Below are 15,803 nucleotides of genomic sequence, written 5' to 3'. Positions count from 1 at the left end.
TTAATTTTATCGTAAAAAGTGTTAACCTGCTGAGGACTCAAATGTTGAAACATAAATGCATTAAACTTTTTCCCCTCTTGAAACTTTATTAAAAAAAATGTCTTCTCAATATGGTTGAAGAATTGTATTTATTAACAAGACTGACGAAAAGGCCTCGAAAGTGTCTGGGGAAAAAAAAGTCTGCAAAAGTTTCTAATCCACATTTGAGTTCAGTTTTTCTCAGTGTCACTTGTTTAAATGAACATTTAGTGCCGTCATAAAGGACAGCGATATTGTCTAGCGAGTGTCTGTGTCACTCACATTGATCAGCAAAATCTTCACATGCACTCAGGTGATTTTAAATGGAGGAGAGGACTTGCTCTGGGAGATTTTTTGTTTTATTGCGGATCCAAAAGGCCGTTGTCTCCCAGTAGGTGTTGATCCTTAACTGTCGCACTCACTGTGCCTTTTGCTTCATCTGCGACAAAGATATTGCACAAAATAATGTTAGCACTATATACAACTTGAACAGGTGAAGACAGTTCAATTCACTTACTTTGCTTTGAGTCAAAGGTAATATTGTGTTGAGTGAGGAGAGCATGCAGTCTCTCAATCTCTTCTCTCTGTTTTTGGAAATCCTTTAAGAAAATATACAATTTCTGTCACAAATTGTGACAAGCAGTATTGTACTAATATATATTATGTTGTAGGCTATTATTTGGAAGAGTACATAAATGTACAAACCTCTGTACATTTCTGTAAAGAGTTGTGTGTTTCTGAATCAGCTGCAACTTCTGGCAGCTTTATCTTCACTTTTTGGCTCTTCAGGAGACCAGCGTCGTCAAAAATATCCCTTAAAAGATTGTTGTATCCCTGCAGCAAACATATACATTGTGTGTTAGTGGCAAGACCATTAGATTCTAACTAAAACTGGAATAAAAATGGGGAAAAAAGTAGGGCTGAGCTTTGAAATGTAAGTTACTGTACAGTATAATGTTCAATGCAAATGGAACAAAGGACTGTAGGTCTGTGTTCGAATCACTCAGGGAACCTTAAGTACGCCTATACATTTCATCAGCTTGCAAGTGAGCCAAACTGGTCTTTACCTGCTCAGTAATAAGACCTTCATAGCGAGCCTGCGCAGCTTCATCCCATTCCCTTTGGAGCTTCTCACTCAGTGTCGGGTACACTTAAAAAGACCATACAAATGATAAGACATCCCTATTACATTGACTTGCCTTTGTAAGATAGTTCTTTTATCTTACCCAAAAGGGAATGTGGATGGCAAACAAGTGGAGTCTCAAAGGTTAGCGAGTACATACAAGTACTGGGCTCTGAGACTTGAGCAAGCTTGCTGCTTGCACTGCAGACAAAAATCACCTGCAGAAACATGAAAAGAAACACGTTTCTAGTGTTCATATTGTTGATTTAATCGTGACAATGACTTTGAGTTGATGTTTCAATTGAAGAGTTGTCTATCTAATATGGCTCTGGGGTGACTGTTCAAAACTTTCAAATCAAATGTTGCGTCTAGACTTTAGGTAAATATTTAACTGATGAATTCACTGTTTAGGGTTTCATTCATTATTATCCCCTACAGTGTTACTTAATCTGTCTTATATTTAAGAAGAAACACAGACGCTAAAAGAAGCCGTGGGAGCTCCTTAATTTAGTTAAAGAACTACCAGAAAAGAGTTTAACCATTTAAAACTAACATGTGTCTCCCTGTTTCTCGTTCCACAAGTATCCCCGTCTCTCATCCACATGCCCGTGAAAGTGTTGTTTGCTATTTCCCACTCCTGCCAGATCCTGTTAGGAACACACAAAGGCTGCTCTTACAACAAACCCAATTGCCAATCATTTACATATTAGTATTTGTTATAAAAGGTGTAAGTGTAGGTAATGTAAGGTAAGGGAACCACATCTTACCCCAGGATCCCACTGTAGGAATTCCACCTAAATGACTGCTCATGTTGGGTGATGTTGTGAAATGGACAGAATTCATATTTGTACCTGCAATATGACCAGGCACACAAATACCCTGTTATGTTTTTTCCAGAAACTTTGATGTAACATGCATGTATCAAACAATCGGCATCCAAAACAGTATCGTTGTATTAGGCCAGTGGAAACGGGGAATAAAAACCTAAATGTAGTGCTCACATGATATGTGATGTAAAATACTTACGTTGACTCTGTGAGACTGAAGCACTTCCCAGCAAGCCGATGAAAATGTGCGGGGCCTTGAGGAAGACATCGGTGTATTGATATTATACGTGAATTCAGTAATTGAGACATAAAATATCGTGATAACTTTCCCAACATCTACTGGTAACCCCTTTACAACAAGGATTTAATCAAATTTAGGCTTTAAATTATGTCAGACTATTTTACCAGACACTGCAGATGGGGTCACTTTAGGCTGTAGTCTGCTTCCCTGAGCCAGAAAATGATTGTTCAACCTAAATACACAAACGCAGAGAAAATCAGTCAGGAAGGGACTAATGTCAACAAGGTGCACACTGTGACAGATATGTCTTAGCTTAACGTACCCAAATGTGTTTGGCTCCTCGACTATCTTCATTTTACCGGCGAGTCCATGGTTTACTAAAAGAAAAGAAAAAAGAAACAGTCGACATCAGACTCAAATCAAAATGTGGCGCATATAATTTGGTATTACTGACGTAAAGAAATACACAGCATATAAGCACTTACTGAAAAAAGATACACAGACCATCCACAGCCTTAATAAATTATGCATTCCGTTACAAAAACAGTAAAAGGCTGATTTTGAGTGACAAAATTAAATTGTGCTATTAGCATTGAGTTGTTTTCTTCATTTCCTGCTATGGTGGTGGTCATTCGTCAGATGACATTGCACGTGATCAAAATAAGACTAGAGCATGCGCAGTTTACGTCTTGGGCGACGACGTGCTTTCCACGATACAGTAAAAGTAGCAAAAGCTAACTAAACTGTATTTTAAATGGTGTAAAAAACAGCGCAGGATAAACGCAGGCGAATACCAATTGTATTGTGACAACCTATTTGACGTTGTGAATGGTGTACGCGTAGTTTAAATACTTTAGACATACTGGCCAGTATGCTTTCTATCTAACGTTAGGTAGCTAGCTAATGGTAGAGTAGCTAAATCCCGTAAACAGATGCTGGTTAGTTTTAATGCAGGCTGTAATCTGACAGTAGCTAACTAGCTGTCCACTGGTTGCAACATGGGACGTAAGAAACAGGACAAGTTTGTGCGCCCTGACAACAAGGGCAAAGAAAAAAGGCATAAAATGAAGGGGAAATCCGTAGAGGCCTTTACAGAAGAAATGCACACTGCTTTTCAAGGTAATAATGAATTGACTAGTTATAATCCAAAATTATGTTTCAACTGTTTTGTGCTTGCCTCATATTTTACATCTGGGCTACAAGACCGAGATTTAACAAAGAAAGAACAATAGTTATCCTGTCTATACACCTTTCATCCCCTTTAAAATTAGCTGACCCATAACTGGACTAATTTAATTTTACGTAATTGCACTACGTCCACCTCACATCATTACACCTGCATGTACAGTAAAAATTCTGTCATTTTTCTAAGCTATTGTCGAAAAGTATTGCTAAGTTTGTAGTATTGTAAGTATTTTTTTTTTTTTTTTTTTTTTTGCAATTGTTTCTCTTTTGCTATCTATCTGTCTATCTTTCTAAATAAATAAATATATAAATAAATACATAATTAAATATTAATAGGAAGGACAGATGTACCCAAGAATCTAAAGAGAATTACAGGGTTTACATGACATTGCTGTATTTTTGTATTGGGCCATAAGATGTTGCAGCATTAACTTCTTAAGGTTATGATTTAATGATTGAAACAATGTTGGCTTGTTCATGTTCTTTGCAAATGTGCTGATTTAACATATGAAAACACACCACCTCTGTTAAATTATGCCACAGTATTGTATAGTAAGTAAATAGCAATGAATTGGTTGTACATCTATGTCATTGAGGAAAAGGTGCAAAAAAAACAACCCTGAAAGAGTACTTGTAAGTTAGTTGAGTAAGAGTGCTCACACTCGCATCATATTGTACACTTTCATCATAATGTACACTTTGTCCTCTGCCACTGTGTTTTTCAGCCAGTTTCCACCCAGAGGAGGGAGCAGAGGCCTCTCAGGTGAAACTGCCTTGTCCACTTGCCATGTGGGAGTTGGGTCACTGTGATCCCAAACGTTGTACTGGCAGAAAGTTGGTACGCAAGGGCTTTGTACGCAACCTGCGCCTCAATCAGAGATTTAATGGACTCATACTGAGTCCGATGGGCACAAAGTATGTGACCCCAGCAGACAGGTGTGCATTTTTTTTTTTCCATTATAACACATCATGAAGATTCATAAGATAAGCCAGTTATGGCTTATCTTATGCCACATATAACTCAAGTTTTAGATTAATCAGTTAATAATTTAATCTATAAAGTTTGATCTTAAGATGTTTTATGTCTGATTAACAGCCAAAAAAGCATATTTCATAATGAAATGAAACAAAGATACAAACCTTATTTTACCATTTTAAAAAAAAAAAAGAAAAAAAAAAAAAGAAATGTATACTGTATATATAGGCCCAACTTGTAAATGTTAATTGTTTACTATTTTTTTATTTTATAGCAAAATTATATTACCATAATACCATAACAAATGTTTTGTTTGAATTGTCTTTAATAAATCTCTCTTATTGTGATCAAATGATAATGTAAAATGTGAATAAAATAAGTTTTTGTATGGACTTTTATGCACAGAGAGATTGTGGCCCAAAATGGGTTAGCAGTGATCGATTGTTCCTGGGCTAAACTGGAGGAGACTCCCTTCAATAAGATGGTCGGAACTCACCCCAGGTTACTGCCATACCTCGTAGCTGCAAACCCCGTCAACTACGGCAAGCCTTGCAAGTTATCCTGTGTTGAGGCTTTTGCTGCCACGTTCTGCATTGTTGGTAAGGCCTTAGCTTTAGCTATTCAGGAATTATGTACTGTATTGTCTTCCTGATTTCTTTTTTTGTATCCTGTTACAAGTTACTTCATTGTAACGCGTAACACACTGTATCCGATTTTGCAGGTTTTGAAGAACTCGCAATGCTCTTGTTGAATAAATTCAAGTGGGGGAGAGTGTTCCTGGATCTCAATAAAGTTCTGCTGGACCGCTATGCTGCATGCCTGTCAGAGGAAGAGCTGCTCTGTGTAGAAAAGGAATATCTCACGTCTAAACCAGAGGAGGAGGAGTTTGGTAAAATGGGGGAGAGAGAAATAAACATGGGCTCCGATTTAGTGTTTTCCCTACATGTGACAAGGATGTATTTTGTTGCAGTGTTAAGATCTATTGTTGAAGCAATTTTCTTTTTAACGAAAGCTAATCATCTATATTGTTCACAGATCCATTTGATGTTAACTCAGGAGTAGAATGTAGGAATCTCAACAGACGTCTGTGGTAAGCAATTAATATTGCTCATGAGGGCATTACATTTATAATCAGAGTGAGGTAATTACCCCCCTTAGACGCACTGTTTGTTTTCAAACCTTGTAGTGATACATATGATTAATAAATTATTACTGAGCCAGTCATTTTTCTGTGGACAGGTGGTCAATTTATAGAATCAGCATTTTTTTCCCTCCTATATGTCACTTTATAAAAATTTGAATTTGTAATGGAAAGAAAACCGTCAGCTAAAATTGAAAAAAAACTTAAAGCCAGTAGGTCCTATTGCTTGGCTATACCAAATATTCCTAAAACAAATCTGTACATTCCCAGTTAGTTTTCCATGGGTATGGTTACTAAGTTCTTCAAACTCTCATTTCTGTATTAAGTGCACCCGAAGATGATGATTCTAGTGAGGATACGGACACCTCAGAGGATAACGAAGATGAAGAAGAGGATGAAAAAACAGAATGCAACAATGAGTCAAGAACAGTCCCACATCATCATGATGATGATGATGATAAAGAAGAAGAGGAACAAACTTTATCAAAGTCATCACAATAAAGCATATCTTAACTATGGATTTTCGTTTTTTACTTCAAGGACTGGCAAAACTTTTTCAAAACTCACTCACGTAACTTGAAGGCTATTTGGGACTTAGTTTTGTACTAGTATCAAAAATGTTTGAAAATGTTTGTTGTGTGTTTGTTTTATGTAAACAGACTAAATAAATGAATATTTGCAACCTTCATTCAGTTTAAGGTATATGTTGGGATACACATGGTTTGATGGATAAACGCAGACTTGTGGGCTTATACACATAAGTTGAAGCAGCCTTACAAGTTAAAATTGTATAAAAGACCTGTAGATAAATATCTCTACCCAGCATCATTAGTGAATCTAAAACAGACTGGCGAAAAGATAGTTTGTAGGCCACATTAACTGCGGTATTTGAATATCCACAACTGCTGCCGTCAATCCCTATCAGTAAGATGAAGTTCAGTAGGTTGTAAATGTGGCGAGGGGGCGGACACAGCGGGACTCTCCTCTGCTGTCCTGCGGTAACATTGTTGTGGAACGACGTCACAACTCGAAAATGAAGGCGCAGAGGCAGCCATTACTGGAGCTTCTCTAATTATTTTATTCCAAATAAATACTGGTGGAAAACTCCCATGGCAAGAGCTACAAGTCAGCTGGTAAGTGTTGCAACTTTAACACGAATAACAGTTCGAAGCCGGTGCTCAAAATGTACAGTGTGGCGGCTGTTTGACAACAAATAGTTACGTCGGGCCTTCATCTAAAGAGCTGTGCTAGCCGCAAGAGATCGTTTAACGTTACGACTCACTAGCAACGTTAGCTCGCTAAGTTGGCTAACACAACACCTAATGTTTGCTACCTTAATCGGAGTTGACCAATCATTATAAAGGGTTCTTTGAATTATGTGGTGTTGTTTTAGCATTTACTAGTGCTTGTTCTTAGTTTTACAGGATGCATGGGCAGTATCGTTAACGTTATCTGTTGGCTGACTTTAGCTAGCTAGCTAAACATGTTCGCGCTTTCGGACGCTGCTCCTGCTTGCTAACGATTTAACATTAGCTTTATTGCATATAAGATAGCTTTTTAAGGTTAACGTTTTGTTGTTCGATTGTCAACCCATTAACTCTCAAATTTATATATCAATGTCGGCGCACTAACTTTGAACATTACTAATTAAAGTTATGTGAAAATGGCATACGGCTTTTGAAGTTGCTTATGTTACCTGGCTTGCTAACGTTAGCTAGCTAGCTAATTGACTGGCTGTTAGCGTTAAGTTTATAACTCGCTGTCAGTGATGGCCGGCATCATTTGACAAGGCAGCAGGAGCTAACGTTAGCTTGCTAGCAGTTGCTAGTTAGCAAAGAAAGTTCTCACAGGCCTGTTGTTACCCAAGTACACAGGGTTAGGTTAACGTTAGCTGACGTTTCTATCAACCATTACATGGTTGACCAACAATAACGGATCAGTAGATAGTTATACGACTAGTTGGCAACCATACAGTCAAGTCCGGATAAGGCAGCTAAATGGCCACACCTTGGTTTTGAATGAGAAGAAGCTAGGCCAACTGAACTAACTAACGTTAACTGAGCTGTAAACTGAACAACATCAGCACTGAGTGTTACAGTAGTTCAGTAAGTTAAAAATAACTTTCATTGGTACAAGCACCAAACAGTTTGTTGGGAAGCACAACTTGTCGCTGTATGTAGCTAGTCTTTGAACCCTCAACGATCATTTGGTGGGTTTATCGTCAGTGTTTGTTCGCGTTAGCTGCCATGTCAGTTTGATCATGTGCATACAAATTAGATGTGTTAATTTCAGCTGTAGTACTAAGAAACGTTACAGCTGTCACATGAAAGCAGTAACTTTGACAGTTTTCACAACTTTAACAATTGAGGGGGCAACCACCAGGCTCAGAATCGGCTTCTCCAATATTCGTTGCATGTCCTTATCAATTCTAGACTTTGCTCCTCAGTGGTCTCACTTGAAATTGTATATTTTTTAAGTTAATGTCCTACCAGGAGTATTAGGTGTAGTATATTTAAGTTGACACCCTTGAAAGGTGCATCTACTCTATATGATCCAGATCTTCTAAGCCCCATCTCTTCTAGTGTTTTATACACATCTGCTGAAGAAAAAAAAAAAGGTTGGGTAATTGCTCGTTTTGTATGACATTATATTGCCTTCATTATACAGTCTGCATGACCAGAAAATGCAACAAATTGTATATATTAATTTGGGCTAGGCAATATATGTTTTGCTGTTTGTGTCATCCCATTTAAGGGATGTTTCAGGAAATTATTTATGATGCACTGTAAAAAACAAATTACTAATTCTGTTTGCTTACAGAATGATGGGAAAAATACTTAAAAATCCCAGTTCAAATGATGATCAAATGCAAATTGATATTGGAGGTTGTTGTTGTTGTTGTTGTTATTATATTGTAATATTGTATTACCAGCATTCATATGGTGCCTGATATGGTTGGCCTAAACTTGTCAGCATATCGATTGTTAGTCACAATGGATGGATGATTCAGTAGTAGTTTTTTGGTGTATTTTGACCGCTTTAGACTTAGGTCTCCCATATTTCTCAAGAGAAGATACACTATTTAAACCACACATGGACATTGCTTCTTTTTTCTTTTCTTTTTTTAAACAAACAAGAACTACAACAGCATTACCCTGCTGACTGATATATTCTCAATATTACCTCTCCTGTTGCAGTATGATGTTGTGCCCATTCAGCCCAGCGTTGTCATCTGTTCCTGTTCGCATCCATCAATGGTAAGAAACCACCCTGACTCCTGCTCGCCACTTGCTATCCCAGGCGCAAGCAGTAGCCTCTGTCCCAGCATGGAGGGCTCAGCCTCAGAGGCCCGTGCTGTAGGAGCGTCTGCCGGCAGCCAGGGCTCAGACCTCCGCACACAGCCGGCTGTCCAGGCCCCTCAGCCGCGTAAGAAGAAGCCAGAGGACTTCAGATTTGGCAAGATACTGGGAGAAGGCTCCTTCTCGACGGTATGTAACTTGCATTCCACTTAGCTTTTGAATCATACCTGGGTAGATGTTGCTACATGCTAGCAATCTTTTGATTAATGCACTTTGATGAGTCATCCTCAGTTCATTTGAGGGGAATTGACAGAACAGGCCCTAAGAATTACAAGATTTTCTCCCAAAGTCTGTCAAGAAACTAACATGCCATGTTATGTTTTTTTTCTGTTCTTTTATCATAAGGTTGTCCTGGCAAGAGAGCAGGTAACAGCAAAAGAATATGCAAGTAAGTAATAATGCACCAGCTTGGTGAATGATACTTTATTATCAAGATGGAAAGGTTACTGGGTGTATTTATACTATTATATCCTGACATTTTCTTTTCTCTCCTCCAGTTAAGATTTTAGAGAAGCGCCATATTATGAAGGAGAACAAAGCCCAGTACGTGAAAAGAGAAAGGGATTTGATGTCAAATCTAGATCACCCATTCTTCGTCAAGCTGTACTTCACATTTCAAGATGATGAGAAATTGTGTATCCTTTAACGGGTTTGTCAAGGCATGTGGTATATTGAACACTTAATAGTCGTTTTGTGTCAAAAACATTTTTAGATGGTATTTTTTAACAATTGATTTCTAGTAGTCATATTATTCCTTAACTGGCTTTCTTAGATTTTGGTCTCAGCTACGCTAAGAATGGAGAGCTCCTGAAATACATTCGCAAAATTGGTTCTTTTGATGAGACCTGTACTAGATTCTACTCAGCTGAAATAGTTTGCGCTCTAGAATACTTACACAATAAGGGGATAATACACAGGTAAGACTTTCTGTTTGTTTGATCCTTTTTGCTTTTTTCGTTATATAATTTTCAAAGTCTGTCAAATGTTTATTATCCCCATAAATTACAAGTGGTTCATCTCATTTCAGAGATCTGAAACCAGAGAATATTCTTCTGAGTGAAGAGATGCACATCCAGATAACAGATTTTGGGACTGCAAAACAGTTATCATCAGACAGTAAACAAGGTACAACCAAAATCCTGATTTTACTTGTACTTCTCAGCATAAAGTACAACAACTGTATTAGTGACACACATGTAGCATTTTACTTTCTGTAAGCAGTATGAAGTTATAAAAGTCTTTTTACCATTTGTTTGCATCGTTTGGCAGCGAGAGCAAACTCCTTTGTCGGAACAGCACAGTATGTGTCTCCAGAGCTGCTAACGGAGAAATCAGCCTGCAAGAGGTATGAGGTTTGGACATCATGCAACTGATACATGTGCTAATCATTGGTCTGTTTTTATGTTTGTCAGATAAGGGTGGCATCACATTTGTAACTTTATTCCTCTATCTGTTTTCCTTTTTTTTTTTTTTAGCTCTGACCTCTGGGCCTTGGGATGTATTATCTATCAGCTGGTGGCTGGTTTACCACCGTTCAGAGCTGGGTAAGTACCAAGGGGATGTTGTTGTCACACCCCGGTAATTGTCATTATTTCATGCTTCAATAATGGCTGATCATGTAGTATTTCTATTTTACCATTGAAGTTAAATGTTATAAGTGCAAAAAATGCTAGGCGTAATAAACAACCTTGCCCCAGCAATATTGCTCTAGCAGACATATCCCTAACAGTATGTTTTTGTTTTTTTCTCTTGTTTCATTCATTGTAGAAATGAGTACCTAATATTCCAGAAGATAATAAAGCTGGAGTATGAATTCCCAGAGAAATTCTTTCCCAAAGCCAAGGATCTTGTCAAACAGCTTTTGGTAGGTGATCAAGAACCATGATTCATATATGTAAGATACAATTAAATGCTTCTTATATCTTTGGGGACATTAATTAATGAATTAATGTACTGTATATTTGGTGGTCAGCTGGTGTTGGTTATTTACAGGGCAGTGCATTTCTAGTGAATGGAAACACATGTTTCATCTGTTTCTGTTTTTCCCCTTAGTCACTGGACCCTTCGAAGCGGATTGGGTGTGAAGAGATGGGAGGGTACGACCCTTTGAGGCGGCACCCCTTCTTCGACATTATCTCCTGGAGTGACCTACACCTACAGACACCCCCCAAGCTCACCCCCTACCTGCCAGCGATGTCTGAGGATGATGAGGACTGCTATGGAAACGTAAGATATTTTATTACGGTCTAGGTCTCTTTTTTTTTTTTTTTTTTCTCCGTTGTTTGCTTATTCATGGGAAAACTGAGGTCACACCTAACTTTTTGCCTTGTTGAGAAATCAATTTCCCCCCAAACCCTGAACAAACCACAAATCTACAGCCAAACATCACTATACTTTTTCTCTTATTGTCTCATTTTCAATCTCAGTACGATGACCTCCTGAGCCAGTTCAGCAACATGCAGGTGGCCTAGTCCAGCTCATCAATTCAATTCAATTGTATTTATAGTATCAAATCATAACAAGAGTTATCTCAAGACACTTTACAGATAGAGTAGGTCTAGACCACACTCCTATGATTTACAAAGACCCAACCATTCCAGTAATTCCCCCAAGAGCATGCATTTAGTGCGACAGTGGCGAGGAAAAACCCCCTTTTAGGCAGAAACCTCGAGTGGTGAGGAAAACCTCCTTTTAGGGAGAAACCTCGGACAGACCCAGGCTCTTGGTAGGCAGTGTCTGACGGTGTCTCATTTCCAATCTCAGTACGATGACCTCCTGAGCCAGTTCAGCAACATGCAGGTGGCCCAGTCCAGCTCATCACACTCCCTGTCACCACATGAATCCACACCCCCACAGAGGTCCAGCAGCAACATTGAACAGTACATCCACGACCTGGACAATAACTCTTTTGAGCTGGACCTGCAGTTCACTGAAGAAGAGAAGCAGCTATTGCTGGACAAACAGACCATTGGAAACCCATGGTAAACCCCCTCCAATGTTTCAACCTGTTAATCTTTGTGTATTAAAGTGCTGTTCATTGTTTTATTTAAATCTGAATCATGCTTGTATTAAAGTCTGGCTCATATCTTAGAAATGTGGAAAACAATTAGATTATAATGTTAATTTGTTGAGGAAAAATGAATGAGTGAAAGGGAGTGGGTGCCAGTAATCTGCTGTTGCTTATTTACACAGGCACCAGTTTGTGGAGAATAACCTGATCCTGAAGATGGGCCCAGTGGATAAACGAAAGGTGTGTGAATTCTAGGCCATATAATTGAGGTTTTTATAATATGTATATGTATTGTGTTGTATAGTTATTATATATTAGGGCTGTACAGAATACCATTTTTTGAGCTTCCAGCGAATATTCAAAGCTTCGGCAGCAGCAGGGACGGGGTTGACCGCACGTGAAGGCAGCACGTGAAGGCAGCGGAGAAAAAGAAAAAAGATAAAGTGAGAGTTGACGCGACTTTGCTTTGTTGTTGCAGGACACAGTCACCTATTGTTACACAAACTCCTCTGCAGTTCAGTGCTTTTTGAACTGTTTTTTTTTTTTTACCTTCATAGTGTTTCAAACTTTTTTGTTGCAGCGATAGCGGCAGTGATGTTTCCTGTTTACAGTAACGTTAATGGGACTCTCACGGCGCGATATGGACTGATGAGTCTGATCTCCGGTTACATGATTGTCCACCGCAGGGTGACGTCGGTTTGCTTTTCTCCAAAAGTTGAATCGGTCTTAACTTTCTGCTGCAGGCATTCAAAATAAATGGAAAGACCTGCGTTTTTGCTGGACTGTCTGACAAGTGATGACCGACGCAGTGTTTGTGAATGAATGCTTAGCCACCCAGTGCCTCACTAGAGCATTAGCGTTATGAACGGTCCTTCTAAAAACAAAAAATCCCAAAATTGAAAAGCCCTATTATATATTTAAAAATGATATTGGTATTTTAAACCTTTTTTAAGTTAAATCTTTATATAGATGAAGATTTTTCTGCCAGCCAGACTATACAGTAGCTGTGTTTTGTAGTAAAATATGAACAGGTTTTCTTTCTTTCTTCCTTCTTTTCTTTTCTTTATGACTCAGCATAAATGAAGTCACCTCCCATAGTATTGCTCTGACTGTTAGCATAGGATGTAAAGGGGAATTCCCTGCTGTGCTGAGGAAGGTCTCATTGGCCTCACAGCCCCCTCTGTTGGTGAACTAATGTCTCGAGACGTGGCATTCCATTGCAGGGTCTGTTTGCTAGACGGAGACAGCTGCTTCTTACTGAAGGACCACACCTGTACTACGTGGATCCTGTAAACAAGGTCCTGAAAGGGGAGATTCCTTGGTCCCTAGAGCTACGCCCTGAGGCCAAGAACTTCAAAACCTTCTTTGTTCATACGGTACATGACTATTTATCTCTGTCTGTCCAGCATTTTCCTCCAGCAGCATGTTGATACTTGCCCACTGATTACGGTTTCTCCTCAAATGTGGTTTACTTTTTTAATTGTTTTTTTATTTTTTATTTTCTGTGATGTTTGCAGCCTAACCGAACTTACTATTTGATGGACCCCAGCGGAAATGCTGACAGATGGTGCAAGAAGATCCAGGAAGTGTGGAGAAAGATCTATCAAAAGCACCAAAACCCTGGCCTATAGGAGCACAGTTCCTCATGTGGCCACTCCTCTTTAGCTCTGAGGCCAATCACTGAGCAGAGTAACACCCTCTTTAGTGCCCTTCATCACCGCAATGTAAACAAACTCTTAGAGACGCTGGCATCTAGACCTTGTTTGTTTTCCTGAGTAGAACCATGGGAGAAATACAACTTTGGATTCAGGGTTGCTTTGCTTGTTCTTTGTGCTCTCTGTGAGGCTTCTATTGCATTTTTCCATGTATGGATGATAAGACTGCCACCATGCACATCTGCTTTTTGTACATTCTGCAAGGGGGAAGAAAAGGTCAAGCTTGTCCTGTAGAGTGATGCAAGCTTGGGTACCGCTAGGACTATCTCAAATGCAAGGACTGGTTTCCTGCTTCAATGATACCATAACACAAAATCTAGCTTTTGTGAACCAGAGCCTATCCTGATATTTTAATTAAACCATATCCTAATCTTACATCGTACGTGCAAGCTGTTGTCAGGCCCCACCTCTAGAGCATATACTCCATAGTTGTAACTGATACTGTAAGCTGATTCAGTCTCACGTTTATCAAACTCAAATCCTATATATATTTTTGTCTACGCCCAAATGTTCCCACAGTATTTGAGTTTTTTTAGTCTCTTGGTACTTGTTTATTGAAGTTCAATTAAGGTCTCAATGTAACAAAGCAGAGTGCCAGTCTGCAGTGAGACATGGGTCTGAATCAGTCTCTGTATAAGTGTGAGCCTTCCATAGGTGTTACTGAGGATGTATTGCTAAAGGGGCGGGTAAACATGCCACTAGCTTGAACTTCCTAATCATAACTTGCTTATCTTTCCTGCATGGCCAGGTTTGTAGCTCAGCCTTGTCCGCTTCTCTCTCCCAGGGCACTGGAGATATAGTTTTATCAAGTTTAAAGGTGGGTATTTTTGACTGCATTGGCAACCATAGCAAATATTATTGGATGATTTGGCTGTTCTGTACCATTCACTGGCTATTTCTTTGTGGTGTGAATTCTTCAATTTCTTTTTCGGTAGGATAGTCGGCTCATCTTCAGTACGTCCTATTGAAAACTAAATCTTATGTGCTGACCACCCTATGCTGAACAGAAAACCTTCAACAGTGATACATACACATACTATCATTCTCTGAAGCAATCACAGTAAAGCTGTTGTCCCTGGACAAGATGGCAGAACTGCCTCATCGGGTTCATTGGCCCGTATTTTTTTTCATTTTTTTTTTTTTTTTCATTTTGACATTTGGCCCAATAGAAATTAAAGCGATTGATTTAACTTGTGCTCTTGTTTTAGCAATATGTATTATCATAATGCTTTTAATTTTTGACATATTACCTTAAGGTCCTTTCCAAAGGTCCTCTTCCTTCAGCTGAGTCTGTGTGTGCAGTGTGTGACTGGAGTATAGGTGAATAGGACCCTCTGGCCCTGGGGCCCAGGGCTCGATGTGGTTGGATGTCAGTTAAAAGATATCTATCTGATCCAAATAACCGATGAAATTGCTGTATCTGTCTATAAAGTTGAGGAAGCACTAGAGAAGTGTTTTCCTCTAGTGAGGAAAATTGTTTGAATCAAGTCGATGGCAGTCGGTTACATTGTGTATGGAATACTCTACCTGGCTTGTAACTGACTAGAACTGTGATGTACAGATGATGTATTATTAAAATCTGAAGCAAGTAATGCAATGATATTAGAATACAGTTTTTGTATTTTTATTCTTGTATAAGGTTATTTGATGGCTGTTGTTTAGCCTCTAGTTCATTCTGTGTTATTTAAATTCTAATATATGAATCATATTTGGATTGAAGTCATGTTCAGGGGCCATGTTGTGTATGTATTGAGATGTAAAGCCTTTGAATGTGAATAATTATTGTAAACTATAATATTTTACAGCTTTTTTCTTACTATATCATACATTTTCTATTTGCTCAGTGATTTAATCATATTCTGATAATTTAATGAATCTGTTCATTCTCTCTCTGATTATTTGTGCGCTAGGTCAGTAGATGTTGAATGATGAATTTTCCACTTAATGCTTGGTAGTCCAGTAATTAAAGCATGTAGGGATTTAGGCATACAAATAAAGCCATGTGTCCTGTCTTCTGTTAACGACCACAGTCATGACACAGTGGAGGCAGCAGCATTCAGTGGCAATGGCATCTCGCATTTTGCAGCATGTAAATAAAGACCGGCCCATTATCAGTGATTTTGTGTCGTGAAAATTACTTTGATATATATTTTATTGCAGACAACCTAAAGCTGGTTGGTCTCGAGTATGTTAAAGCATGCAATACTG

General features: G+C 38.7%; 3 protein-coding genes across 5 annotated transcripts; 2 read left to right on the top strand and 1 right to left on the bottom strand.

Moving 5' to 3' along the window:
• Positions 1-219: 219 nt before the first annotated feature.
• On the bottom strand, positions 220-2,857 carry gnptg (N-acetylglucosamine-1-phosphate transferase subunit gamma). Its single transcript, XM_031291376.2, has 11 exons — positions 2,695-2,857; positions 2,532-2,586; positions 2,374-2,441; positions 2,168-2,222; positions 1,909-1,992; positions 1,695-1,788; positions 1,245-1,359; positions 1,086-1,168; positions 724-852; positions 536-617; positions 220-457 (listed from the first exon to the last, which is right to left on the bottom strand). Exons 1-11 carry the CDS (start codon positions 2,738-2,740, stop codon positions 378-380), a joined length of 891 nt encoding a protein of 296 aa, XP_031147236.1. The 5' UTR covers positions 2,741-2,857; the 3' UTR covers positions 220-377.
• Positions 2,858-2,895: 38 nt separating this feature from the next.
• Positions 2,896-6,199, top strand: tsr3 (TSR3 ribosome maturation factor). The gene is made up of 6 exons (XM_031291374.2): positions 2,896-3,328; positions 4,120-4,330; positions 4,776-4,969; positions 5,092-5,259; positions 5,406-5,460; positions 5,838-6,199. The coding sequence occupies exons 1-6, from the start codon at positions 3,208-3,210 to the stop codon at positions 6,010-6,012; spliced, it is 924 nt and encodes a 307-aa protein (XP_031147234.1). The 5' UTR covers positions 2,896-3,207; the 3' UTR covers positions 6,013-6,199.
• A 244-nt stretch (positions 6,200-6,443) lies between these two features.
• pdpk1b (3-phosphoinositide dependent protein kinase 1b) lies at positions 6,444-15,713 on the top strand. 3 transcript variants are annotated; one of them, XR_004103651.2, is made up of 15 exons: positions 6,444-6,644; positions 8,709-8,999; positions 9,216-9,258; positions 9,368-9,505; positions 9,643-9,787; positions 9,898-9,995; positions 10,140-10,215; positions 10,346-10,414; positions 10,638-10,734; positions 10,923-11,096; positions 11,634-11,851; positions 12,063-12,120; positions 13,104-13,256; positions 13,398-14,412; positions 14,531-15,713. XR_004103651.2 is itself a non-coding variant. In XM_035997660.1 (15 exons), the coding sequence occupies exons 1-15, from the start codon at positions 6,621-6,623 to the stop codon at positions 13,509-13,511; spliced, it is 1,698 nt and encodes a 565-aa protein (XP_035853553.1). In that variant the 5' UTR covers positions 6,444-6,620; the 3' UTR covers positions 13,512-15,713. The 3 variants fall into 3 exon arrangements, 2 of the variants coding, with proteins under 2 accessions (XP_035853553.1, XP_031147231.1); XM_035997660.1 differs by adding an exon at positions 11,297-11,332 and having other exon boundaries at positions 11,670-11,851; positions 13,398-15,713; XM_031291371.2 differs by having other exon boundaries at positions 13,398-15,713.
• The last annotated feature ends 90 nt before the right edge of the window (positions 15,714-15,803 follow it).

The sequence above is a fragment of the Sander lucioperca genome, chromosome 22 (assembly GCF_008315115.2).
Source record: "Sander lucioperca isolate FBNREF2018 chromosome 22, SLUC_FBN_1.2, whole genome shotgun sequence".
NCBI lineage: Eukaryota > Metazoa > Chordata > Actinopteri > Perciformes > Percidae > Sander > Sander lucioperca.
The sequence above is the reverse complement of the archived record's forward strand: the minus strand, read 5'-3'. Positions and strand labels throughout refer to the sequence as shown.